This window comes from Muscardinus avellanarius, assembly GCF_963383645.1.
Source record: "Muscardinus avellanarius genome assembly, chromosome: 3".
NCBI classification, from domain to species: Eukaryota; Metazoa; Chordata; class Mammalia; order Rodentia; family Gliridae; genus Muscardinus; species Muscardinus avellanarius.
The window spans coordinates 29495613-29523332 of record NC_137788.1 but is presented as its reverse complement, the minus strand read 5'-3'; the positions used below and the strand labels follow the sequence as shown (position 1 = coordinate 29523332).

Below are 27720 nucleotides of genomic sequence, written 5' to 3'. Positions count from 1 at the left end.
TTCAAAAATAAAGAATAAAAAAATAGGGCTGGGAGTGTAGCTCAGAGGTAAAATGCCCCTGGGTTCAATCCCCAGTACCACACACACATACACACCAAAAAAAAGTCATAGAAGAAGAGATTAGCCTGGGATATGAGGAAGGAGAAAAGAAAGCACAAGATTTGAGCTGGATATGTGGTTTGGTGGTAGAGCACTTGCCTGGCACGTGTAAAGTCCTAGGTTTAAGCCCTATCACTGTAAGAGTTAGAGGAGGAGGAGAGGGAGAAAAACAAAAAAACAAACAAAAAATTAAGTTTGAAAATAGAGGCAAGACAGCTAAGAAAATTCATGCCTTCCAGATCTTGTTTTTTAAGGAAAATGGAAGCTAGAACTTTTTTGTTGTGCAATAAAGGCACCATGGACAGGGTAGGGGACTTGAGAAAATATTAAGGTTTGGGATAGATGCTAAGGGGAGTGAGATAAACTTAAAAATTTGCAGTTTGCAAGGACTTATAATACAGTTCATTATTAAACACATGATGTTTCCCCCCCAGCAACTCCTACCCACCTGAGAGTCAAGAGAATGGGTAAGCAAAGGGCAAGGGCAAGGGAGCTCATTCAGATTTGGTGACTGGCGAGAGGCATGTTCAGAGAATTGGAGATGTTGGTAAATGTCAGCAATAGGAAGTAAACCAAGAACTGCAAAGATCAATATTGAAAGGCTAGTAGTGACACCGGATGGTGAAGATCAGATCTGTGAGATAGTTTGGGGTTTTGGAAAGATAATCCACGTCCTAAAACCACATAGATAGCAAGTTTGCAGAGCTGCAGAAAGGTGACCATAGCACTTAAGGATGGGTGGCAGGACATTTTGTGCCCAGAGTTCAAATAAAAGTTCAGAGAAATTGTGTTAGCAATATCTAATAAGTACTACTGAGTCAGAATCTGGGCAATTTACAAGAGAACACCTTTCCTTTTGCGGTACTGGGGATGGTACCCAGGGCCATTCTACCTTCGAGCTACACCTCCAGCCCTATTTTTTATTCTTTATTTTGAAATAGGGTCTCACTGAGTTGCAAAGGGCCTCACTAAATAGCTGAGGCTGGCTGTGAACCTGGATCCTCTTGTCTCAGTTTCCCAAATGCTCAGATTACACTTGTGCACTACCAGCTGGCACACGCTTGTAATCCCTGCACTTGGGAGGCGGAGAGAAGATGATTGCACAGGTTTGAAGCCAGCCTCCCTGGCTTAAGAGACCTTGTTTCCAAATAATTTTTAAAAATGTATCTAAAAATAGGTCTGGGAGTGTAGCCCAGAGGTAAAAGGGTTTCCAGGAACCCTAGCACCAGCAAAACAACAACAACAACAACCAAAACAAACAAACAAACAAAAAACCCCAACAATAACAACAATCGTGCACTATCATACCCGGCTTACAAAACAACACTTTTAATCTAAACTAACCAATATAGCTGGGACCCATGGAGAAAAGAACCTTAGCTCTTTTTTGGTGGTACTGGGGATTGAACCAAGGGGCATTCTACCTCGAAGCTAAACCCCCAGACACTTATTTATTTATTTATTTATTTATTGTGGTACTGAGAATTGAACCCAGGGGTATTCTACCTCAAAGCTACATCCCAGTCCTATTTTTATTCCTTATTTTGAAACAGGGTTTCACTAAATTGTGGAGGGCCTCACTAAGTACCTGAGGATGGCCACAAACCTACAATCTTCCTGTCTTCTGTCTTCTAAGTATTAGGATTAAGGCTGAGTGGCCACCACACCCAGCTGAACCTTAACTCTTTAATGATTGAGTAAACAAAAAGAAGCCAGATATAGTTAAGTCTGCACTGTGTATAGTAATATATAGTTTACGTTTACCCTATGCCTTCGGTAAACTTTGTGCTTGGCTTTGAATTATATGTAAGTTTACAGCCCTTTTTTGTGTGTGGTACTAGGGATTGAACCCAGGGGCATTCTACCTCCAAGCTATACCCCTAGCCCTGTTTTACTGTTTATTTTGAAACACAGTCTCACTTAGTTGCAGAAGGCCTTACTAAGTTGCAGAAGGCCTCCCTAAGCAGCTGAGGCTGGTTGTGAACCTATGATCCTCCTGTCTCAGCCTCCCAAGTACTGGGATTACAAGCATGTGCCACCATGCCTGGCCAGCCTGACACTTTTTTTTTTTTTTTTAAATTTTTGTGGCACTAGGGATTGAACTCAGGGGGATTCTACCTTTGAGCTACAACTACAGCCCTATTTCATTTTTATTTGGAAACAGGGTCTCCCTAGGTTCATAAGAATCTCACTACTTGCTGAGGCGATCCTCCTGAATCAACCTCCCAAGTAGGATTATAAATGTGTGTCGCCACACCCATCTCAGCCTGACTTTTTTTTTTTTTTTTTTTTGGTGGTACTGGGGATGGAACCCAGGGGCCTTTTACTTCTGGGCTACACTCCCAGACCTATTTTATATTTTATTTGAAAACAGGGTTTCTTCAACCAGCTGAGGCTGGCTTCGAACCTGTGCCATCCTCCTGTCTCAGCCTCCCAAGCGCAGGGATTACAAGTATGCGCCACCATGCCCAGCTTCAGTCTGACATTTTTTAAATAAAAAGAAAAACTTGCTGGGCATGGTGGCGCACATTTGTAATCCCTGCGCTTGGGAGGCGGAGACAGGAGGATCGCGCAGGTTCAAAGCCCAGGCTTAAGAGACAAGATCCTGTTTCCAAATTTAAAAAAAGTATAAAATAGGTCTGGGAGTGTAGCCCAGAGGTAGAAGGGTTTCCAGGAACCTCAGTACCACCATAAATAAATAAATAAATAAATAAATAAATAAATAAATAAATAACATTAAAAAAAGAAAAACGTAAAAAAAAGGAAGCCAGCTGGGTGTAGTGGTGTACACTTGTAATCCCAGAATTTGGCAAGCTAAAACAGGAGAATTGTGGTTTGCGGCCAGCCTCAGCTACTTAGTGGGCCCTTTGCAACTCAGTGAGACCCTATTTCAAAATAAAGGAAGCCAGCTATAGTATTGCATATTTATAGTATCAGTTACTCTGAGGTTGAGGTAGGGAGATCACAAGTTTGAGTCCCATCTGGCCAACTCAGACCCTGTCTCAAAATAAAATAAAAAGGGCTAGGGAGCATTTGAAGGCTGAGGGTATAGCTTGGAGGTAGAATGCCTCTAGGTTCAATCTCTCTCTCTCTCTCTCTCTCTCTCTCTCTCTCTCTCTCTCTCGCACGCACGCACGCACACACACAGATGTAGTAGTTTGGTGGTAGAAAACTTGCCTAACATGTTGGAGGCCCTAGGTTCAATCCTCAGATCCTCAGTGGAGGAAGCAGGAGAAGAAAGAAAAAGAAATAGTTCATTCTTGGATTAGGGACAAAAAAAAAAAAAACACAGAAATTGTAGTAGGAAACAGAAGTGTCCAGTGAGATTTCATGATTAGGCAACAGAGAGATCTGGTCTCTTAGGGGATGGATCAGGGAGGGACTAGACAAGAGGAAGTAACGTCTTAAGGAATAGCAAAGCGGCAAAGCTGCTGGAGCTCTGTGAGCAGGCCGATGGTCCCAGCTACCTAGGAGGCTAAAGAATCACTTGAGCTCATGAGTTCAAGACCATCCTGGGCAACACAGCAAAATCCCACATCAATTAAAATTGTTTTAAAAATCAATAAAGGCCGGACGTGGTGGCGCACGCTTGTAATCCCCGCACTTAGGAGGCTGAGACAGGAGGATCGCACAGGTTCGAAGCCAGCCTCAGCTACTTAGTGAGGCTCTCAGCAACTTAGTGAGACCCTGTTTCCAAATAAAATATAAAATAGGTCTGGAAGTATAGCTCGGAAGTAGAAAGCCCCTGGGTTCCATCCCCAGTACCACCAAAAAAAAAAAAAAAAAAAATCAATAAAGAATTCAGTGGACTGGTATAAAAACCATTTGGGAGAGAAACAAAAATTTTTTTCTTTTCTTTTATGGCACTGGAGATCATCCAGAGGTGATCTGCTTTGAGCTATACTCCCAGGCCTATTTATTTATTTATTTATTTTTATTTTATTATCATTTTTTTTGAGGTGCTGGGGCTGAACCTGGGGCCATTCTACCTCAGAGCTACACCCCAGTCCGATTTTTTTATTCTTTATTTTGAAACAGGGTCTAAGTTGCAGAGGGCCTAAGTACCCGAGGCTGGCCGCAAACCCAGACCCTCCTGTCTCAGCCTCCCAAGTGTGCTCTACCACGCCCAGCTCTATTTATTTTTAATTTTGAAACTAGGTCTTACTAAGATACCATGTGCGACTAGCCTCAAACCTGTGATCTTCCTGTCTCAGCCTCTCAAGTACCAGAATTATAAATGTACACCACCAGGCCCAGCTAAGAAGTTCTTCTTCATATCCTATGACTGTGGCTCAGACCACAAAAAGTAGCAAGAGAGCTGGGCATGGCGACACAGGCCCGTAATCCTAGTATAATGGGAGGCTGAAACAGGAGGATCACAGGTCTGAGGACAGACTTAGCAATGTAGCAACACTCTCAGCAATCTGGTGAGACCCTGGTTCAAAACAAAAAATATAACCAGGCTGGGGTGTAGCTCAGAGGTAGAATGCCCCTGAATTCAATCCCCAGTCCTTTTTTTTTTTTTTTTTTTTTTTTGGTGGTACTGTGAGTGGAACCCAGAAGCTTTCTACATCTAAGCTATACTCCCAGACCTGTTTTTTTATATTTTATTTGGAAACAGGGTCTCACTGAGTTGCTGAGGACCTCACTCAGTAGCTGAGGCTGACTTCGAACCTGCGCAATCCTCCTGTCTCAGCCTCCCCACCGCGCCTGGCTCCCAGTCCTTAAAGGCTGTCTGTATCAGCACGGAGTACCTGGTATGTTTCGTAGCAACACCACCACAACTAAAGGAAACAATTGTAGAAACCAGCATTTCCATCACACAGGAGATTTCATTCTTAAAATTTGTATCACTCAGAGTTGGTCATCTAAGCTCAACTGCAATTACTGTATATATTAAATTATTACTTAGCACTTTTTCTTTTAGGGAAAAAATGTACATATGCCCACTTGAAAACATACTTAGGGCTGGGTGCAGTGGTGCACACATGTAATCTCAGCTACTGGGGAGGATAAGGGGGAAGATAGTAAGTTTGCAGCCAGCAAGTTTAGGTAACTTAGTGAGACCTTGTCTCAAAACAAAAAGTAAAAAGGACTGAGGACGTAGTTCAGTGGTAAAGTATACCTGGGTTCAATCCCAGTATATGAGACAGACAGACAGACAGACAGACAGACAGACAGACACAGAGGCAGAGAGAGACAGAGAGAGAGAGAAAGGGATAGAGGAGACAGAGGAGGAAAGAGAGAACACACGCAGGGGCAAGGGGTCTAGCTCTTGGTTCCAATCCCCAGCACCAAAACAAAAACCACTCTGACTTTCCAGCGCATCACTCACAAAGCTTGCGCTGTCTTCTTACCCTTTCTGTTTTATCTGCGCAGAACAGTCGGGTGTGATGTCTCTTTTGCACCACAATATATGTTATTCCTGGCCGATAATCTTCTTCCAGGCTGATACAAGCCTTTCGAATTGCTATCAGTTCCGGCCAAGCTACCTAGGAGACACAAACAGATTTGGCTTCATTGAGAACTCTCCTTGTCTCCCTCAGGTCTGGTTTTACTGAGTGGCAGACAGGAGGAAGCTCCAAAGGGTGACATGGGCAGTGAGGGCACCTGCTTCATTTGTCCCTCGGACACCCCTCCGCGGTAATAGATGATGCGAGTGGGTTTGAAGCGCGTGGATTTGTAGAACTGGATCAGCAGTTCTCGAACCATGTTGGTCAGGTCCTGGATGACCTCCTGACTGTAGAGCAGCTCCTGGGAGATCTCCTGTCGGGAGGTCTGCACCCGAACTGTGGCGCAGTACCGGCTGGGGTGGCCGTCCATACTGCCCACCACGGCGGCTATGGAGGGCTTTTTCCCGTCCCCTGCTGGGGGGTGCGTGACATCTGCTCCCAGGAAGATGACTGGCTGCTGGAACACTGAGGGCCTGTGCAGATGTAAGGAGATGGTGCCACTCAGACATACAGGTGAAAATGTTTGGGTCTTAAAAAATTATATCAACAGAAATTATCACAGATATAATCATAAAAGAGAGAATGTGTGCCATTTGGAGAGAACACTAAGAACCACAACCCAAGCCGGGCGTGGTGGCGCACACTTGTAATCCCTGTGCTTGGGAGGCTGAGACAAGAGGATCGCACAGGTTCAAAGCCAGCCTCAGCTACTTAGTGAGGCTCTCAGCAACTTAGTGAGACCCTGTTTCGAAATAAGATATAAAAATAGGTCTGGGAGTATAGCCTGGAGGTAGAAAGCCTCTGGGTTCCACCCCCAGTACCACCACCAAAAAAAAAAAAAAAAAAAAAAAAAAGGACCACAACCCAATTCTCTTTAAGATATGAAGCAGCCATTTGTGGCTGGCACAAGCCTGTAATCTCTGCGCTTGGGAGGCTGAGACAGGAGGATATCAGGTTGGAGGACAGCCGCTTTGCAGCTCAGTGAGACCCTATTTCAAAATAAAGAATAAAAAACAGGACTGGGGTGTAACTCAGAGATCGAATGCCCCTGGGTTCCATCCCCAGACCCGCAAAAATAAATAAATAAAAATAAATAAATAAATAAATAAATAAATAAAGTGGCTGGGGTGTAGCTTGGAGGCAGAATGCCCTTGGGTTCAATCCCAAATTCCAGAAGAAGAAGAGAAAGAAGGCAAAGGAGGAGGAGGAGGAGGAGGAGGAGGAGGAGGAGGAGGAGGAGGAGGAAGAGGAAGAGAAAGATGAAGAGAAGAAGAGAGAAATGAGGAGGAACAGGAGGAGAACAACAACAATGATTCATTTTTTTTCTTTTTCATTTTCGTGGTACAGGGGATGGAACCCAGGGGCTTTCTGTCTCTGGGATACACCCCCAGCCCTATTTTTATAACTTATTTGGAAACAGTAGCTGAGGCTGGCTTCAAACCTATAGGATCCTCCTGTTTCAGCCTCCCAAGCACTGGGATCACAAGGCTCACAATTCCATTTATTTGAAGGTCAAAACTGGCAAAACTATAGTCATGGTGACAGAGGTCAGAAAAGTGGTCACTATAAGGGTCATCTATTTGTTTTGTTTGCAGTGCTGGAGACTGATTTTAGGGCCTCTAGCAAAGCAGGCAAGTGCTCTATCCCTGAGCTACATTGTGTATCTATTTGAAGGGGCCAAAGTAGGCATAATTGAAGGCTGAAATGCTCTGCATCTTCTGTGGTAAGTGCATGGTGGTGTACATATAAAAGAAGTAGTGATGGGATACCTATCTGAGATGAGCATGCTTCACGACAAATTATATAAATTGGATTTTAAACAAAAGTAGAAAAACAATTCAGAATCTTACCTCTGATGAGGTACAAGTACATTGTTAATCCCTCCGAGCTTTGCGTTTATCTTCAGGCAAAGGTTGGAAAGAGTTTGGGGCGAGGTCTTCACTACGTTTTTTACCTGGACACATTGTGTGGCCATACCTAGAAGGGTATCTCCAACTCGTTTTACCTCTGCTACAAAAACAAGTTAATATTAAAGTTTTAAAACCGTCTCCTAATAACTAAGCATTTTAAAAAGCCCCATAAATTGACATCGATAGAGCACCTACTGTGTACTGTAAACTGTGCCAGATTCTCCTCCTATGCTGGTCCTTTCATCTGCTCCCCCAGGGCAAGTCTCCTTTCTTGGCTACTGTTCTCCCGCCTTGCAGGCCTCCACACCAGCCGCTTCCCCTCTTCTTCTGAGCAGCCTGCCGCCACTTGCTCAGCCCCTGGAGGTTTCCTCTCCCACATGACTGTGCTGGCAAAGGCATCCTCCCTGCTCCTCCCTCTCAGTACACACACACACCCTGTGAATTTGACTTTTGTTTCTTCTCCCCTGCCCCAAACAATAGGGATAAACAGAAGGTAATAAAAGAAGCAAATGGAAGATTGAAGACTGTTTATAAAGTGTGAGGACTGGTCTGTGGTTCACACAATCTGTACTTAGAAGATAATAGAACTGTATCATTCTCAAAGATACAAACTGTTTCCTTTTATGGAAGTGGTAACCCCCCCACCCCAATCTTACTCTGATATTCCTAAGTGCTTTTCACCAAACATTCCAGTTCTCTCAACTCCCTGGACTGTGGCAGGACCATACTGCATTTCCTAACTCTTTCTCACCTGTCCCCTACCTCCCACAGGTTGGCTAAGGCCATATGGCTGGCTGCAGCCAAAGAGATGCAGAGAAAAGAGGGCTGGGAGCCACAGCTTTCCAAACAGCGGCTGCTCTGCCAGGCTGGGTTACAGAGAGGGCATGACACAATGAGCGGGGACACAGGCCACCTCAATGGACACAAAGCAAAAGCAAGAAAAAAAATTGTGTTTCTTTTGCAGTATTGGGGATTAAACACCAGGATCTTAGAAATGCAAGGGCTCTGTTGCTGAGCTATACCCCTATCTGCAATTCTGTTCCTTTGAAACATTAAGAGTTCGAGTTTGTTTGTGACTGTGACATTACCTCGAGTATCTTAACCGTCGCACCCATTACCTGAAATCATCCCCCACTTAGCATTAGAAGGGTCCATACCATACACCGGCGTCTTTCCGGGCAAGATGACCACGATGAGCTGGAGGCCCACGTATGTCATCTTCAGGTGCTTGAACATGGGCTCCACGCTGTCTGCACCTTGCGCATACTTGCAGAAGCACGGCTGACCCTGGATGGGCATCCCTGCATCCTTGGAGATTTTACGTAGTTGGTCAGTGAAACTTCTGTTAAGATAGAACCAGTGACACAGTGCTTTCATCTCACTGTACATTCTTAGCATTAATTTACCCTTAAAATACTTCTTTCGGTTTTGCAAGTTCTTAGCCAAAATTAGAAACACAAACAAACAACTGAACAAACAAAATCTTTAACTGGTTGCCAAAAATAGAGTGGCAGTTATATTGCTGTAATTATAACAGCAAAGACTCTGTCTGAGTAAACTATCACATTATTGTTCTGAGTTTTTTTGGGGGGGTTGGGTCTACTGGGTATTGAACTCAGGGACAGTCTACTTCCGAGCCTCACCCCCAGACCTATTTTATTTTTTATTTGAAACAGCGTCTCGCTAAGTTGCTGAGCCTGCCCTGAAATCTGTGATCTTCCTATCTCAGCCTCTCAAGTGCTGAGATTATAGGTGTTTGCCACTATGCCCTGCTGTTCTTGAATTTTCAAATAATTATGGATCACGTGGACCACAGGGGCTATAATAAAATTCTTTCTGTTCAAAGACTTTTTCTTTAAATATTCAAATCAGGGGCCAGGCATGGTGGTGCAAGTTTATAATCCCAGTGCTTGGGAGGCTGACACAGGAGGATCACCCAGGTTCGAAGCCAGCCTCAGCTACTTAGTGAGGCTGTCAGTAACTTAGTGTGACCCTGTTTACAAATAAAATGCAAAATAGGTCTGGGAATATAGCCAAGAGGAAGAAAGCCTCTGGGTTCCACCCCTAGTACTATAAAAAAAATATTCAAATCAGGAATTCTGTACCGAAGAAAATAGGATTAAATCTTCAGGTAACACATTTTGATAAGGCTGATACAAGAAGAGTTCAGTAAGCTTGTGCTCAACTGAAAACACAGAAATGTGCAATCATAAAATCAGTGTATTTAGGTTTACAATAATCTTGTAACAGATTTGGTTCATAATAATATAAAAAGATCCTTAAAATTTGAAATTCCTTTTGGAGTTTTTAATTTGGGATTTAATAAGTTACTTCAATTTACGCATAAAGCTTTCAGAAAAGCTTTCAAAACAATTTCTTTTGCATTTGCCAATATCTTGTAGGATTCCTTTCTTGATTTTTTTTGCCCTGCTCATTAACTTCCGTTATATAGTTAGAGCCTCTGTAAGATGTGAACCGATCTTCTCAGCTGGTGACCTTGCAGCAAAACAAGCTCACTAGTAAATTATAATGATTAAAAATAAATTAGTTTTTATCTTAGTGGAAATGATACAATTAATACCAAAGGAGGCTTTTTAAGAACTCAAGAATTTGCCAAGCAGCCTTGTTACTCACTATTTCTGTTCTGACTATTCGGAAACTGAGTCAGATTCTTAACATAATTCCCAAGTTTGTAATTTACTATAATACAAGGTCTTTTTCACATAGCCAGATGGTATCACTACGGGAGTCAGGGATCGAGTGCCAGTGTGCACAGCACATTTACAGAAAAACGGTATGCTCCTCTCTGGAAGGGATACTACTGAGCTGAAAATACAAAGATACTCACTTTAGTAAATCTTCCCTACATTGTTTCTGAGGCGCAAAACAAGCAACTGCCCAAACTTTAATTTCAATGCCAGCATAAAACTGCTTTCCTCGCATGTCCCAGACTCCCTGGTTGGGTGTAGCTACTGTTTTATTCTTTAAAAAAAAAAAAAGGAAACAAAAGAAAGAAGACATTATAATCTAAAACCATTTTACTGTTGGAGAATAAACAAAGTTCTATATGTACGAGCCAGAAGACAAAAAGCAACCATAAGCACAACTTTGGGGAAATTCAAGGTGGCATAGTGGGAAAATTCTGGATTATAATCTCATTTAACTGGCACAGAAGACGTGTGTGGTGACAACAAAACACTTACCCGGCCTCCGTACTGCAGCATTGGTGCTGGGAGAACCCTGCCCGTGAGCTCCGTCATTTCATTGTGAACGACAATCCCAAACTCTTTAAGGTAGGGGTCGGGTCCACCCACCATGCTGTTACTCTTCACCTAAAGAACAGGAGAGCTTGCATAGATAAAACCAGAGAGCAACTGCGTCCTGCCAGGAATTTGCTGGTCTTTTGTTTTTTTCCTCTTAGAGCTAGCTGATCTTGAAAACCATGCCGTACTGACCAGTCTACTGATTTCCTCCTGTCTGTCAGGAGCAGAGCGCGCGGTGGCTTTGATCATCGTGGATGTCTGATTGTCTGTGAGCTTCTTTATACACCGTTGTCCTGCCACTATATTACAGACCTGCCAAGAGGCAGAGAGAACTTAGTTTGTGTAGTAATGAGCTTCTAGATCTTATGCCTTTGTCAAACTGTCACACGCCCATTTCCAGAATAATAAGAAACTGTGATACAGTGAAGTTATCTGCTCAAAATATTTTGAAAACATTAAATTCTTCTTCTGGCTTAGAACTCTGTTCTTCATAAAAAGATAGATAGAAAGATATAGATACAGGGTTGTTTTTTTTTTTTGGCAGTTCTGGGGTTTGAAACCAGGGGCATTCTACCTCTGAGTGAGGTATTTCTTGGTGTGTGTGTGTGTGTGTGTGTGTGTGTTACTGGGCATGGAACCTAGGGGCCTTCTACCTCCGAACTATACCCCCAGACTTATTTTATATCTTATTTGGAAACAGGGCCTCACTAAGTTGCTGAGAGCCTCACTAAGCTTCTGAGGCTGGTTTATAACCTGCAATTCTCCTGTCTCAGCCTTCCAAGTACTGGGATTACAAGTGTGCAATATCTCACCTGGCTATTTTTATTTTTTATTTTTTTTGGTGGTACTGGGGTTCCTGGAAGCCCTTCTACCTCCGGGCTACACTCCCAGACCCCATTTTTACATTTTTATTTGGAAACAGGGTCTCCTAAGCCAGCGCCCGTGGCTGGCTTCGAACCTGCGTGATCCTCCTGTCTCTGCCTCCCAAGCGCGGGGATTACAAGCGTGCGCCACCACGCCCGGCTATTTTTTATTTTGAAACAGGGTCTCACTAAGTTACAGAGTGCCTCACTAAGTAGCTGAGGCTGTCTGCGAATCTACAATCCTCTAGTCTCAGCCTCCCAAGTACTAGATTACGAGCATGTGCCACTGTGCTCAGCTTGTACTGAGAACTTTAATCCTTTTTTTTTGTGGTACCAGGGATGGAACCCAGGGGCATTCTACCTCCAAGCTATACCATCAGCCCTATTTTTCAGTCCTTTTTATTTTTGAAACAGGGTCTCACTGAGTTGCAAAGGGGCTTGCTAAGTAGCTGAGGCTGTCTGCGAACCTCAATTCTCTGATCTCCACCTCCTGAATTCTGGGATTGCAAGTGTGTGCCACCGTGCCAGACCAGAACTCTACTCTTGTTTGTTTGTTTGTTTGTTTGTTTGTTTGTCTGGTACTGGGATGGAATCCAGGGGCATTCTACTTCCGAGCTACATCCCCAGCCCTATTTATTATTCTTTATTTTTATTATTATTATTATTATTATTATTATTATTATTTATTTATTTATTTATTTTTGGTGGTACTGGGGTTCCTGGAAGCCCTTCTACCTCCAGGATACACTCCCACGGGCTACACTCCCAGACCTATTTTTTTTATTTTTTATGTGGAAACAGGGTTTCTTAAGCCAGCAAGGCTGGCTCCAAACCAGCGCGATCCTCCTGTCTCCGCCTCCCAAGCGCGGGGATTACAAGCGTGCACCACCACGCATGGCTCAAAACTCTACTCTTTTTAGAAACTAATTCAAGATATTGGCAGATTGGCAAAAAATTAAAAAAAAAAAATATATATATATATAGTTTAGCTTACCTCAAGTGGCAAGTATGTATGCTTTTGTTCTTGTCCCACTTGGAGACAGGGAAGATGGGGATATTTCAGCTGTAGACTATACTTTTGCTTAAAATATTGAGCTACTGTACATTCCATAGCTTGACCATTTTCTAGCTGCAAAGGAAAACTATAGGAGAGAATGTCATTTTAGAAATTTAAGTTCTTTTTTCTAAACAAGTAAACAAACAGTAACCTAGTAACATTTTCTACTTTGAGGAGTCACTTAAAATGCAAAGGTCAAGTGCTGGGGCCTCCGAGGCCGGGACCGGAGCCTGCCGAGGGGTTAGGCCGGTGCTGGGGCTAGTGAGGCCGGCATCGGAGCCTGCCTTGAGGCAAGGCCGGTACTGGGGCCTCTGAGGCCAGGATAAGAGCCTGTCGAGGGGTTAGGCCGGTGCTGGGGCTAGTGAGGCCGGCATCGGAGCCTGCCGTGAGGCATTACCAGTGTTGGGGCCTCCGAGGCCGGGATCGGAGCCTGCCGAGGGGTTAGGCTGGTGCTGGGGCCAGTGAGGCCGGCATCGGAGCCTGCCTTGAGGCAAGGCTGGTACTGGTGCCTCCAATTCCGTGATCGGAGCCTGCCAAGGGGTTAGGCCGGTGCTGGGGCCAGCGAGGCCGGCATCGGAGCCTGCCTTGAGGCAAGGCCGGTACTGGGGCCTCTGAGGCCAGGATAAGAGCCTGTCGAGGGGTTAGGCCGGTGCTGGGGCTAGTGAGGCCGGCATCGGAGCCTGCCGTGAGGCATTACCAGTGTTGGGGCCTCCGAGGCCGGGATCGGAGCCTGCCGAGGGGTTAGGCTGGTGCTGGGGCCAGTGAGGCCGGCATCGGAGCCTGCCTTGAGGCAAGGCTGGTACTGGTGCCTCCAATTCCGTGATCGGAGCCTGCCAAGGGGTTAGGCCGGTGCTGGGGCCAGCGAGGCCGGCATCGGAGCCTGCCTTGAGGCAAGGCCGGTACTGGGGCCTCTGAGGCCAGGATAAGAGCCTGCCGAGGGGTTAGGCCGGTGCTGGGGCCAGCGAGGCCGGCATCGGAGCCTGCCTTGAGGTATGACCAGTGCTGGGGCCTCCGAGGCCGGGATCGGAGCCTGCCGAGGGGTTAGGCTGGTGCTGGGGCCAACGAGGCCGGCATTGGAGCCTGCCATGAGGCTAGGCCGGTGCTGGGGCCTCCGAGGCCAGGATTGGAATCCTGCCAAGTGGTTAGACCGGTGCAGGGGCCAATGGCCAGCATCGGAGCCTGGCATGAGGCAAGTTCACTCCTGCGGCCTCCAAGGTCGGGACCAAAGCCAGCTTAGGGGTTAGACCGGTTCAGGGGCCAGCGAGACCAGAACTGGGGCCTCCCATGAGACAAGGCCGCTGCTTGAGCCAGCGAGGTCTGGATCAGTCCACTGAGTAGCCAGGCCACTACTGGGACCATCAAGAGTGGGATTGGTACTTGCAACGCAGCATGCACAGAGAAATATCGCAGAAAATATAAATCAGACGCTTCTCTTAATCAGCAATAACTAGGAGGAAAAGGGCAACAGGAAGAGGTTGAGCTATAGAAAGGGCCCTATAGTGAAGCAACTAATGTGACCAATCAGAGGGTATGTAATACTGGAGGACGGAGCCTCTTTAAAACGCAGGAGGTACATAAACAAATGTATCAAAGTAAATCACCAAAGAAGTGTGGGATGGAGGGAGGGGGAGGGAATGGGATGGGGGCTGGAGGAGGGCTAATTGGATGATGTGTGCTTGTATATCCTCTCAAGTCTTGTACTCCAATGTGATTGATATATGACTACAATGCACCAATTTAAAAAATAAATTAATTAAAAATAAATAAATAAAAATAAATAAATAAATAAATCTCAAAAAAAAAAAATGCAAAGGTCAGGGATATGGGTGTGATTCAGTGACAGACCCTGTGTTTAGCATGTGCAAGGCCCTGGACCACTCAAAAGGCCAAGAAAACTAAAAACAGAACAAACAAACAAAAACACCAAAACAATCTTTGAATATTTTCACTTAAGTCATTTAATACTGGACCAGAACAATTTTACTGAAATTTTGTTGAAGCTCCAATGAGAAAAATTTTTAATTCAAAATTTAAAATAATTTTTGAAAAAATAAATTGAGTTGGTGCATATTTGTAATCTCAGTACTTGGGAGGCTGAGACAGGAGGATCACAGGTTCAAAGACAGCCTTAGCAAATAGTGAGACTTTCATCAACCTAGTGAGACCCAGTTTCAAAATAAAAATAAAAATAGGAATGGAGGTGTAGCTCAGACGTAGAATGCCCCCGAGTTCAATCCCCAATACCACACACAAAAAGAAATAAGTAAATAAATAAATAAATAGAAATTAAAATAAACTTCAGAACCCCCAAACAAAGACTCTGTTGAGTTCATTTAACACAGACACAAATACAAATACAATCCTTTTTTTTTTTTTTTTTTTTTTCAGTACTGGGGATGTAACCCAGGGCCATTCTACCTTCAAGCTACAGCCCCAGCCCTATTTTTTATTTTCTATTTGGAAACAGGGTCTCACTAAGTTGCAGCGGGCCTCAGTAAGTAGTTGAGGCTCTCACTAAGTAACCGAGGATGGCTGTGAACCTGTAATCCTTCTGTCTCAACCTCCCAAGTATTGGGTTTATAAGCGTGCACCACCTCTCCTAGCTGCTAACTTCTTATAGATGATTGAATTCAAATAAGAACTTAGAATTATTTACATAGAAGTTTTATTTTCTTAAGAGGACTGTGTGTGTGTGTGTGTGTGTGTGTGTGTGTGTGTACTGGGACATTCTACCTCTGAGCTCCAGCTCTAGCCCTATTTTTTATTCTTTATTGTGAAACAGGGTCTCACTAAGTTGGGGAGGACCTCATTCAGTAGCTGAGGATGCCTGAGAACCTGTGACCTCCTGTTTCAGCCTCCTAAATCCTGGCATTACAAGCATGGGCTACCACACCCAACTTTTTTTTTTTTTTTTTTTAATTTTGAAACAGGGTCTCACTAAGTTGCTAAAGGTCTAAGTTATAGAGATTGTCCTTGAAACCATGATCTTCCTGCTTCGGCCTCCAAAAAAATGGGGATACAGGCATGTGTCAACATGCTCAGCTCCAGGGGATTTTGATATACAGTTGGAAAAATAAGAATCAGACAGAATATATTCATTATGATGTATAAATACAATACACCAATAAAAAAAAAACTAAAAAAAAAGCACTTCTAAGAAACCAAAATAATGTAAAATTTTTATATTTAACACTCTTTACTTAAGAGAGTCAATATTTACATTTATATAAGAAATAAGTTTAATGATCTTGATTATAAGAATAAAAATTACATGTATAGTAATTTTAAAAGCACTTTCATATATATTATCCCATTTAGGTACAGTACTCAGTGGATTACAAGGTAGGTGATTAGTAAAACAAGATTGGGAGCCAAATGCAACATATAAGTACCTTTAATCCCAGTACTTAGGAGGCTGAGACAGGAGGATCTTAGGTTCAAGGCCAGTTTTAGCAATTTATGGAGACTTTCAGCAACTTAGGAGACCCTATTTCAAAACAAAAAGGCTGGGGATATAGCTCTGAGGTAGAATGCCCCTTCTACTGGTTTGATCACTAGTAGAAGAAAGTAAGAAAGGAAAGAAAGATGAAAGGAAGGAAGGAAGGAAGGGAGGAAGGAAGGAAGGAGAAAGGAAGAAATAAAATTGGGGAAGTGAAGAGGAACATGTTTCTAGAGATAAGTAACATGGTGACAGCTAGAAGAGGTGATGGCTAGGGGTGTAGCTCAGAGGTAGAATGCCCCTGGGTTCCATCCCCAATACTGGGGGGGAAAAAAAAAAGAAGGAAATGCATACATATCTGTATAAAAAATATTTAAAATATTTTTTAAAGATTGGATGTTAAAGGCTGGGCATGGTGGCGCACACTTGTAATCCCAGCATTCTGGAGGCTGAGACAGGAGGATCGCAGTTCACAGACAGCCTCCGCTATTTAGTGAGACCCTCTGCAACTTAGTGAGACCCCGTTTCAAAATAAAGAATAAAAAATATGGAAAGGGGTTGTAGAAAAAAAGATTGGATGTTAAAAGTGAAGATTCTGAACTGGGGATAGTAGTGCATACCTGTAATCCCAGTTCTTGGGAGGCTGAAATAATAGGATTACAGGTTCAAAGCCAGCCTCAGTAACTTAGTGAGGGCCTCTGCAACTTGGTGAGACTCTGTTTCAAAACAAAAATAAAATAGGTTTGGGAATGTAGCTCAGAAGTAAAATGTCTCTGGGTCAATCCACAGTACTACCAAAAAAAAAAAAAAAAAAGAAGAAGAAAGAAAGAAAGGGAATATTCTAGTGATCCTGAAAATTATGGCATAGGTTATCAATTTCTTAAATAATAGCTTCCTCTTGTTATCAAATTGTTATTGCATTATTTTAGGTGTGATTAACATACGTTTGATGACTGGCTGGCCTTCTAGTCACATTACATACTCTATATTTTCGTTTCATTTGTCCACAGTGGGTCACTTCAACTTTGAGACCTAAAATTTTAAAAAGGCAAAACATCAGTTTTAATAAAAATCATAGTCACAAAGACAGATTCAAATGTTGTCTTCAAAAAGTCATAGCAAGCTGGGCGTGGTGGCGCATGCCTGTAATCCCAGAATTTGGGAGGCTGAGACAGGAGGATCACCACAGCCAGCCTCAGCTACTTAGTTACAAAGCCTCAGCCTTTGCAACTCAGTGAGACCCTGTTTCAAAATAAAAAGAATAAAAAGTAGGGGTGGGGGTGTAACTCAGAGATAGAATGCCCCTGGGTTTCATCCCCAGTACCACAAAAAAAGAGTCATAGCAGTTAATAGAGTTAACAGAGTAAGTTTTTCAAGAAAAAATATTAAAATATTTTATTTTATTTTCAGTACTGGGGATTGAACTCAGGGGCATTCTATCTGCAAGCTACACCCCCAGCCCTATTTGATTCTTTATTTTCAAACAGTGTCTGTTTCATTAAGTTGTGGAGGGCCTCACAAATTGCTAAGGCTGGCTGCAAACCTGTGATCCTCCTGCCTTAAGCCTCCCAAGTACTGGGATAACAAGCATGTGTCACCACGCCTAGCATCATTTAAATATTTTAAAGGCTGGGCATAGTGGTACATGCCAGTACTTGGAAGGCTCAGACAGAAGGATCACAGATTCAAGGCCAGCCTTAGCAGCTTAGTAAGACTCTGTCTAAAAAAAAAAAAAAAAAAAAAAAAAGCTGGAGGTGCAGTTCAGAGATAGAACACCCCTGAGTTCAACCCTCAGTTCCCCCCTTACTATATATACATGTATGTGTGTACGCATACACACACACACACACACACACACACACACACACACACACACAATTTTGCAAGAATATGGGGACACTTTTATCATTTATAGGCAAAAACACCTCAGCTAAATAGAATAAAGTAGAACCCAAATGATCTAAGATACTCAATATACTTTATTCATTCAATAAATATTTATTAGATATCTACTATAACCTGACATTGATTCTCAAATCCAGAATCAGCCCTCATAAAGATGATACTCTAGTGAGAAAAGGTAGTAATTACAAGTAAAGAGAAAGGAAAGCCGGGCGTGGTGGCGCACGCTTGTAATCCCCGCGCTTGGGAGGCTGAGACAGGAGGATCGTGCGGGTTTGAAGCCAGCCTCAGCTGGCTTAAGAGACCCTGCTTCCAAATAAAATATAAAATAGGTCTGGGAGTGTACAGTCTAGAGGTAGAAGGCCCCTGGGTTCCATTCCCAGTACCACCAAAGAGAGAGAGAGAGAGAGAGAGAGAGAGAGAGAGAGAGAGCAAGAGCGCGAAAGTCCAAAAGGATAATAAAGCTGGCATTATTTTATTCAAAGTTTTTGAGTACATAAGGGTAACATTTACTGAGAGTCTGATAATAACAGAGACTGTGCCAGAAAGCTTTGTAAACCTAGTTGCATTTAATACTCACAACTCTGTAAGACATTTTATCTTTTCCTTTGAGATGAATAATTTGAATACACTAAAACTCACAGTGGCTAACTGTGGTTAAGGAACTTGCCCAAGTTCCTGCTGATAGAACTAGCTGGGCTGGGCTGGAAGCCAGGTCTGTCTGACTCCAAAGCCAAGGCCATTTGCACCACGTCGAGCTGCCTCTACAGGACCACATTAATGCAAACACCTACCTCTGATTTCTTTGGTAAACTTGACACGCTGGGAGTCCGTTAGAGGTTTGGTCTGTTCGTTGATGTTCTGAATGTCTAAAACCTCACACATGAACTCAATGATAGGCTGAGCCCGGTAGAAAGCGGTTGCAGATACTAACAAACAGAGAGGCGGGATATTTAGTTTCAGGGAAGGGGGAAGGGCCAAAAACCAAACAAAGGAAAAACAGCCACTGAGCTCCTGGATAAACAGTTTCATCCTACCATCGATGTTGAGCATCATATTCCACATGGCAGGTCTCACAGACTGATGAAAGCCAAACCAGACCTCTCTGCCCCCTCCCAGAGGGTGGTAGTAGCCTTCAGGAGGTGAGAAGAAGGAACGGCCCACTGGAGTGTACCTGAGGGAGAAGAGTTTGCAGGTCTCACGATAAAAACCCTCAGCTTTGGGAACTGAAATCAAGTTTGCGCTATGACTTAGGCAGAAACCTTTCGATGGTTATGTACAATCTGCCAAAAAAATCTGGCATGGTGAGAAAGAATCCAAACCAGAGCACTAACCTCATAGAGGGAAGATGTCTTGTGATAACGTCAAGTGCTTGTACTGAGTCATCTGGGACTTCATTCAAATGTCCAGCTAACGCTTCCAAGAGCAACTGAAGGCTCACGACTGACACCCACTGAACAGACACTTTGAAGGTTTGGTCTTTACCCTCCCCTGGGAGGGTCACCTCCATATCAACCTATGGAAAAAAATACATCCATACACACGTCCATGTTTAAAAAGGTGGTGGGGAAGATCCCAAGAATATACAACATAGTATATGCATAAGGATATTCATATTATTTTCTATAATGGCAAAACATTGGAAACAACATGAGGGTCTGTCAATAGAAAAATAAATATGGAATATTACATAATAAGGCAGGTGAAACAACATGGACAAACCTTGAAAACATTATGCTAAGTGAAATAAGCCAGACACAAAAAGACAAATATTGTATGAGCCTACCTATGCGAATTACCTGAAATAGTCAAATTCATACAGACAAAAAAGAGAATAGTGGCTACTTGGACTAGTAGCAGTGGGCTACGGAGAGTTATTATTTAGTGGGTACAGAGTTTCTGTTTTAAATGAAAAAGTTCTGGAGATGGATGGTGGTGCTGGCTGCACAACAATGTGAATGTATTTAATGCCAATGAATTGTACACTTAAAATGGCTAAAATGATAATATATATATATATATATAGATAGATAGATAGATAGATAGAGAGAGTGTGTGTGGTACTAGGGATGGAACCCAGAGGCTTTCTACCTCCGGGCTATACTCCCAGACCCATTTTATATTTTATTTGGAAACAGGGTCTCACTAAGTTGCTGAGAGCCTCACTAAGTAGCTGAGGCTGGCTTCGAACCTGCACGATCCTCCTGTCTCAGCCTCCCAAGCACAGGTATTACAAGAGTGCGCCACCACACCTGGCTTATATTATCTATATTTTATCATAATAAAAATCTGAGTTGAAAAAAAGACCTCCCAGACCTATTGTTTAATGAAAAACAAACAACAGAATGACATGCAGAAAACAAGCATATATAAAAATATGCACAATTAACTAAAACATAAAATATCTTAAAAGATCCATACCAAACTATTATAATGGTCTCCCTCGCTCCTTCCCTCCTTCTCTTCTTCCCTTCCTCCCTCCCCCTCCCACCTTTCTTTCTTTCTTTCTTTCTTTCTTTCTTTCTTTCTTTCTTTCTTTCAACTGAACCCAGGGTATTCACCTTCCAAGCTATATCTCCAAACCTTTTTTGGTGTGTATGGTACTAGGGACTGAACCCGGGGCATTCTACCTCCAAGCTATTTTAGTGTATTAAATACACTAAAATAGGGCTGAAAGACCTATTTTATTTGGGGGGAGGGGTCCTGGGAGTGAAACCCAGGGGCATTCTACCTCTGAACTACACTCCCAGGCCTATTTTTTATTCTTTATTTTGAAACAGGGTCTCACTGAGTTGCAAAGGGCCTCACTAAGTAGCCAAGGCTGGCCACAAACCACAATTCTCTGTCTCAGCCTCCCACATGCTGGGATTACAAGCGTGCGCCACCACGCCCGGCAGTTATTTTTTATTTTGAAACAGGGCCGCACTAAATTGTGGAGGGCCTCACAACTTGCTGAGGCTGGCTATAAACCTGCGATCCCCCTGTCTCAGCCTTTCAAGTACTGGAATTACAGGGTACAATACCAGCTTCTCTAAACCTTTTTAAATTTTGAAAAGAGTTTTGCTCAATTATTGGGGGTTTCTGAGGTTTCTAAGTTTCTGAGGCTGCAGCCAGGTGTAGTGGGTGACACATGTTGTAATCCTAGTACTTGGGAGGCTGAGACAGGAGGATCTCAGGTTTGTGGCCAGCCACAGCTAGTGAGGCCTTCTGCAACTTAGTAAGAACCTGTTTTAAAATAAAGAATAAATCCAGGTGTGGTGGGACACACTTGTGATCCCAGCATTTGGCAGACTGAGACAGGAGGATTGTGGTTCTCGGACAGCCTCTAGCCTCAGCTACTACTCAGTGAGGTCCTTTGCAACTCAGTGAGACTCTGATTCAAAATAAAGAATAAAAAATATGGCTGGGGGGACTTCCGGGAAGATGGCGACCGAGAAAAGCGGGGCTTAAGAGTCCCGCTAACAACCAATCTCCATTACCACAAAACCAGCGCCTTTCATAGCCAGAAAACACCATCAACAGAAAAACAAAAAAACCACCAGGCTCCAGAGAGAAAGCGGACTGAGAACAGAGCTCAGGGCCACAGAGGAGACACACGCGCCCGAGGACGCGGCAGCAGCGCCATACTGCCGGCGGCAGCGGCGAACTCAGCGGACGGCTACAGCAAGCCGAGGTGAGCCGATGCGGAACAGCCAGGCGGGATCTTTCGGTGCAGACAGCATTTAAAGCTCCCAGTGGCTGAGCTCAGCACACGCTGCAGGGATTCAGAGTGGAAATCAAAACCAGAGAAGAAAAAATACGCCAGCCTCATGGCCGAGGGCGTGGCAGAGGCGCCATATTGCCACCGGCGGCGGCAGCAGCAGTGAATTCACCGAGTCCAGTACAGCTACATCTACGTACTCAAGAACAGTGAGTCAAATTGCGGGCCACAGAGGAGAAATCCCAGTATTGTGCCTCCTGGGACTTGACCCAGTGAGGGAGTGGTGGTGGCAGAGATATCACACCATAGGAGAGCGTGCAACCTGGCACCCCCCATAGTTTAAAGCAGCCTCTATCGACTCCCTGGGTCGGAGACTCTGTGATACAACCCAGTAAAGGAGTAGTAGGGTCTGAGATAATACAGACTCGAGATCCAGAGCACCTTAAGTGAAGCCATAGTGACCCAAGGGAAGAACCCAGAGAAGGCACAAACCTCCGAAATCATGGGAAAGAGGAATAACACTGAAGTAATGAATGTGCACAACCCCACAACATCAGAACCTGATAAAACAGAAAATCAGAGATTTCTAGAAGATCAAATCAGGAAAATAACTGTAGAAATAATAGAGGTGCTTCGAAAAGAACTCAGAGAGAGCCAAAAAGAGATAAAGGATGCAATTAATGAAGTAAAGGCCTCAATTCAAAGCACAAACAACCGATTAGACCACATGGAGAACAGAATCTCGCTCTTAGAAGATGAGCAATCCAAAAATGAATGCATAGTTTCTAATCTAGAAAAAGATATCCAACAGCAGGAATCTGACATTGAAGAAATATGGGCCCATCTTAAGAGAGCTAACCTAAGAATAATTGGAATAGAGGAGGGAAAAGAAAGTGATACCAAAGGGATCAACAATCTCTTCAAGGAAGTAATAGCAGAAAATTTTCCAAATATAGAGCAAGAGGTTGATACACAGATTCAGGAAACTTATAGAACTCCCTTTAGACAGGATCCGAGAAGAGGATCCCCACGCCATATAATTGTCAAAATGACCAATGTGGAAGCCAAGCAGAGAATCTTAAAGGCAACAAAAACAAAGGGCCAAGTGACATTCAGAGGCAAACCAATTAGAATCACTCCAGACTTCCCAAACCAAGTCATGAGAGCCAGAAGGGCTTGGAGTAACATATTCCAAACTCTGAAAGAAAACAACTTCCAGCCAAAAATTTCCTATCCAGCAAAACTTTCTATCAAATTAGATGGAGAAATAAGAAGCTTCCATGACAAACAGAAACTGAAGGAATTTATGTCTTCAAAACCAGCGCTAGAGAAAATACTCAAAGAGATTAACTACAAAGAAGAAATAGGTAACACTCACCAGAACCAGAGAAACAAGAGTTTCCATCCAACAGACAACTAAGATTGGTTATCTGTGGAGATTCATTATTTATGTTAGTCTTTTACCTATCTCTAAATTGTATTGTTTGCCTTTATTGTTGTTAATTTTTAGGATTTCTAGTTGGAATATTAATATACCTTCAGATATAGCATTTGGAAATATTTTATCCAATTCTATTAGTAACTTTTAACTCTGTTTACATTGTCTTTGGATATACAATATTTTCTTTTATTTTTTAGGGAGTTTGTATATTCTTCTGTTGCCTGTGCCATTGAAATCATATCCAAGAAATCACTGCCAATTTCAATGTTGTGAGGTTTTATGACCCAGATTTTCTCCTAAAAGTTTATAGTCTTAAGATTTATATTTAGGTCTTTTATCTAGTTTGAGTTAATACTTGTATGTGGGATTAGGTAAGGGTCCAATTTTATTCTTTTCCATGTAATTATTATTTTTCAACAATATTTAGTTAAAAGATTATTATTTCCACCACCAAATCTTCGTGGAAACCTTGTCAAAAATAACTTGACAATATACGGAAGAAGTTAGCTCTAGGCTTGTATTTAACTCCAATGGTCTATATATCTGCCTTTAGAACAGTACTACACTGTTTCAATTATTGTAGCTTTATATGGTTTGAAATCAGAAAATATACATCTTCTATCTTTGTTTTTGCTTCGAGATTGTTTTGGGTATCTAGAGTCCATATTCCATATCAGGATAGATTTTTTTCTGAAAATAAATATATGATAGTTTCACCTAAAAAAAAGAAAAAAATATTCTCTGGTAAGAAAGAAAGCAAAAAGAAATATTGAAATGTTATCTTTAAGTCATCAAAAGCTTGGTATCAGACAAATGAAACTGTTATGTGAGATTATCATTTTTAATTTTGGATAAATTGCTATAATACTAGATGTCAACCACTAAGCCAAGCATGGGAGGGAGGGATGGGGAGAGAATGGGGTGGGGATCGGGTGGGGGCTGACTGGGCGATGTGTGCATGTATGTCTACAAAAGTTTGTATCCCACTATGATGTATGAATACAGTGCACCAATAAAATAAAAATAAAAAAAAAAAATATGGCTGGGGCCGGGCGTGGTGGCGCACGCTTGTAATCCCCGTGCTTGGGAGGCAGAGACAGGAGGATCGCGCAGGTTCGAAGCCAGCCGCGCGCGCTGGTTTAGGAGACCCTGTTTCCAAATGAAAATGTAAAAATAGGTCTGGGAGTGTAGCCCGGAGGTAGAAGGGCTTCCAGGAACCCCAGTACCACCAAAAAAAAAAAAAAAAAAAAATATGGCTGGGGAAGTAGCTTAGAGGTAGAATGCCCCTGGGTTCCATCCCCAGTACCCCCCCAGAAATATATATATATATATCTCCCCCAAGCACGAGGATTACAAAATGTGCCACCACACCTGGCCTTGATGTATTACTTTTATCATATATTTAATGTGTTAATGTGAGAAATGTGGGATAAAACATGTAAGGATATAAAAATGATATAATCAACTTAAGTTCTCTCTCTCTCTCTTTCTCTGCCTCTGTCTCTCTCTCTCTCTCTCTCTCTCTCTCTCTCTCTCTCTCTCTCTCTCTCTATTGAGGATTGAATTGAGCATTCTACCTTTGAGCTCCATTGTAAGCTTTTTTCCTTTTTTCTTCTTCTTTGTTTTTTTTGCAAAACTAGTCTATGAACTCAGGGCTGCTCTACCACTAAGCTACATCCCCAGCCCTTTTTATTTTGAAAAAGGGTGCTGGTAAATTGCTTGGACTGGCCTTGAACAACCTTGCTGTCCTCCTGTCTCAGCCCCTCAAGTACTGAGAGTACAGATGTGCACCACAGCGCCGAGCTCCAAGCCACTTTTATTTTATTTTGGAGACAAAGTCTCATTAAACTGCCCAGACTGGCTTCCATTTTGCAATCCTCCTGTCCAGCCTCTTATACAGAAGGGATTACAGGCATGTACCATCAGCTTCAACCTAACTTTTGTTTTGTTTTGTTTTATGTGGCACTAGAGATGGAACCTGGGGGCTTCTACGTCCTGGCTACCCACCTAGAACTATTTTATATCTTATTTTGAAATAGTGTCTCACTAAGTTGCTGAGAGCCTCAGTAAATTGCTGAGGCTGGCTTTGAACCTGTGATCCTCCTGTCTCAACCTCCCAAGTACTCCCACCACGTCCAGGTCTTCAACCTAAATTTAAATGCCCATCTTGTCTCTATTATTAGTTAACAAGAGATAATAGAATATGGACAGAAAAGCAAACCTAACCTATTATCACTATGAAAAACAACTCTTTGGGACCCAATGGCACACACTTGCAATCTCAGTACTTGGAGGTTGAGACAGGAGAAGCACAGGTTTGAGGTCAGCCTGGGGAACTTAATGAGATCCTATTTCAAAATTAAAAAAACACAAGAGCTGGGTATGATGGCGCATGCTTGTAATCCCAGCATTCAGGAGGCTGAGACAGGAAGATCATGGTTCACGGACAGCCTCAGCTATTTAGTGAGGCCCTTTGAAACTCAGTGAGTGAGACCCTGTTTCCAAATAAAGAATAAGAAATAGAGCTGGGGGTGTAGCTTAGAGGTTGAATGCCGCCCGGGTTCCATCTCTAGTACCACAAGAAAAAATAATAATAAATAAATACAAATACAAATAAATAAAAAAAACACAGCTGGGTGTGGTGGCGCATGCTTGTAATCCCAGCATTCAGGAGGCTGAGACAGGAAGATCATGGTTCACAGCCAGCCTCAGCTACTTAGTGAGGTCCTTTGCAACTCAGTGAGACCCTGTTTCCAAATAAAGAATAAGAAATAGAGCTGGGGGTGTAGCTTAGAGGTTGAATGCCCCCTGGGTTTCATCCCTAGTACCACAAGAAAAAAGAATAATAAATAAATACAAATACAAATAAATAAAAAACACAGCTGGTGTGGTGGCACATGCTTATAATCCCAGCATTTGGGAGGCTGAGACAGAAGGACTGCAGTTCAAGAACAGCCTCAGCTACTTATTGAGGCCTTTGCAACTCAACAAGACCTGTTTCAAAATAAAGAGTAAAAAAATAGAGCTGGGGTATAAGTAGAAGGTAGAATGCCCCTGGGTTCCATCCCCAGTACCACATAAAATTAAATAAATAAAGAGAGAAAGAGAGAGAGAGAAAGAAAGGAAGAAAGGAAGAAAGAAAGAAAGAAAGAAAGAAAGAAAGAAAGAAAGAAAGAAAGAAAGAATGAATGGGTGGGCTGTGGGTATAACTCTGAGGCAGAAAACTCCTGGGTTTAATTCCCAGTACCCACCCCAACACATATACAACCCTCTAAGAACACTATTAGAAAGGAAAATATTTTAGCTGGGTGTGGTGGCACACACTTGTAATCCCCAGGCTTGGGAGGCTGAGACAGGAGGATCACACAGGTTCGAAGCCAGCCTCAGCTGGCTTAAGAGACCCTGTTTCCAAATAAAATATAAAATAGGTCTGGGAGTATAACCCAGAGGTAGAAGGCCCCTGGGTTCCACCCCCAGTACCACCAAAAAAAAAAAAAAATGGAAAATTTTTTTTGTCATGTTTAATTCTATCAATTGCCCTAAGCATTTCTTGCCGTTAATACTCACCCTATCTCGTCCAATTGGCAGTGGATGTGCTGTGTACATGTTTCTTTTGCCATCGTAGCCAGGCTGCCGATCACCAAATATCTGCATCTTGAAGTGGCGCACCATCGTATCTATTACCTCCCTTAATAGTAATGGGACAGTGACAGCTTTGAGAAATGGTGAACAGCAGGGAAGAATCACCATACCTTAGTTGTCTAAATTCAGTTCAGCACCATTTGGAAAAGTAAGAGTCAAAGTTACAATTGATCCAAGTAGTCTACAAAATCCCTTAACTAAAGAAAGGTAGCAACATATGAACAAAAGTAACCACAGGCTGATAACCCAAGAGGGGAATTAAAAAGAGCCTAAAATGCTGAGCATACTCTCAAACTACTCTCTCCAGAGTTCTCTCCTATGATAAACACAACCTTATAAGGATGGCCAAGCAATCTAATTTTGGCAAGGATGTTCATCACCAAATGACAAATTTGTTATCAAACCAATGTTCTTACTCCACAGTACTGGTTTGTTTTTGCTGTCCTCAGGATCAAACTCTGGGCCTCAAACATGCTGGGCAGGTGTTCTACCACTGAAAGACATCCTCAGCCCAAGAGCACTGATTGTAGAAAAGAAACTGGAATTCAGAAATACCACGATCAATATGTCTAAGAAACATGACATCTAAATGAGCAAGCCACCCCTTGGTCTAATGCTCGTCATTTATTTTTCTATGTGCTGTCTTGTTTTATTCCAAGAGCTCCCGAGCAGAGAAGACAGGGGAATGTTGTAAAATATTCTCATTCTGAAAAGATTACTGATACGGTTTCTTTCAAAATGAAATCCTTTCTCTAAATCAAGTATCAATAGCTTTACTTGAGTCCTTGCTTATATGCTAGATGATACTACATGCAGAGGTTTTTTTTTTTTTTTGGGGGGGGTGGTACTGGGGGTAGAACCCAGGGCCTTTTCTACCTGCAAGCTATACTCCCAGAACTATTTTTATACTTTATTTGCAAACAGGGTCTCACTAAGTTGCTGAGAGCCTCA

General features: G+C 42.8%; 1 protein-coding gene across 1 annotated transcript in view; it reads right to left on the bottom strand.

The window, feature by feature from the left end:
* Positions 1-27720, bottom strand: part of LOC308261369 (protein argonaute-4) — a gene marked incomplete at its 3' end in the record, with an annotated part of 52333 nt that overhangs the window by 9289 nt on the left and 15324 nt on the right. The window contains exons 3-15 of the mRNA XM_080693245.1: positions 26695-26815; positions 19321-19502; positions 19024-19160; positions 18781-18915; positions 17029-17116; positions 12583-12730; positions 10918-11037; positions 10666-10794; positions 10311-10444; positions 8620-8804; positions 7403-7562; positions 5710-6025; positions 5457-5591 (exon numbers count right to left, since the gene is read on the bottom strand). Of these exons, the coding sequence (XP_080549371.1) occupies positions 5457-5591; positions 5710-6025; positions 7403-7562; positions 8620-8804; positions 10311-10444; positions 10666-10794; positions 10918-11037; positions 12583-12730; positions 17029-17116; positions 18781-18915; positions 19024-19160; positions 19321-19502; positions 26695-26815 (1990 nt within the window). The remainder of the gene's footprint in view (positions 1-5456; positions 5592-5709; positions 6026-7402; positions 7563-8619; positions 8805-10310; positions 10445-10665; positions 10795-10917; positions 11038-12582; positions 12731-17028; positions 17117-18780; positions 18916-19023; positions 19161-19320; positions 19503-26694; positions 26816-27720) is intronic.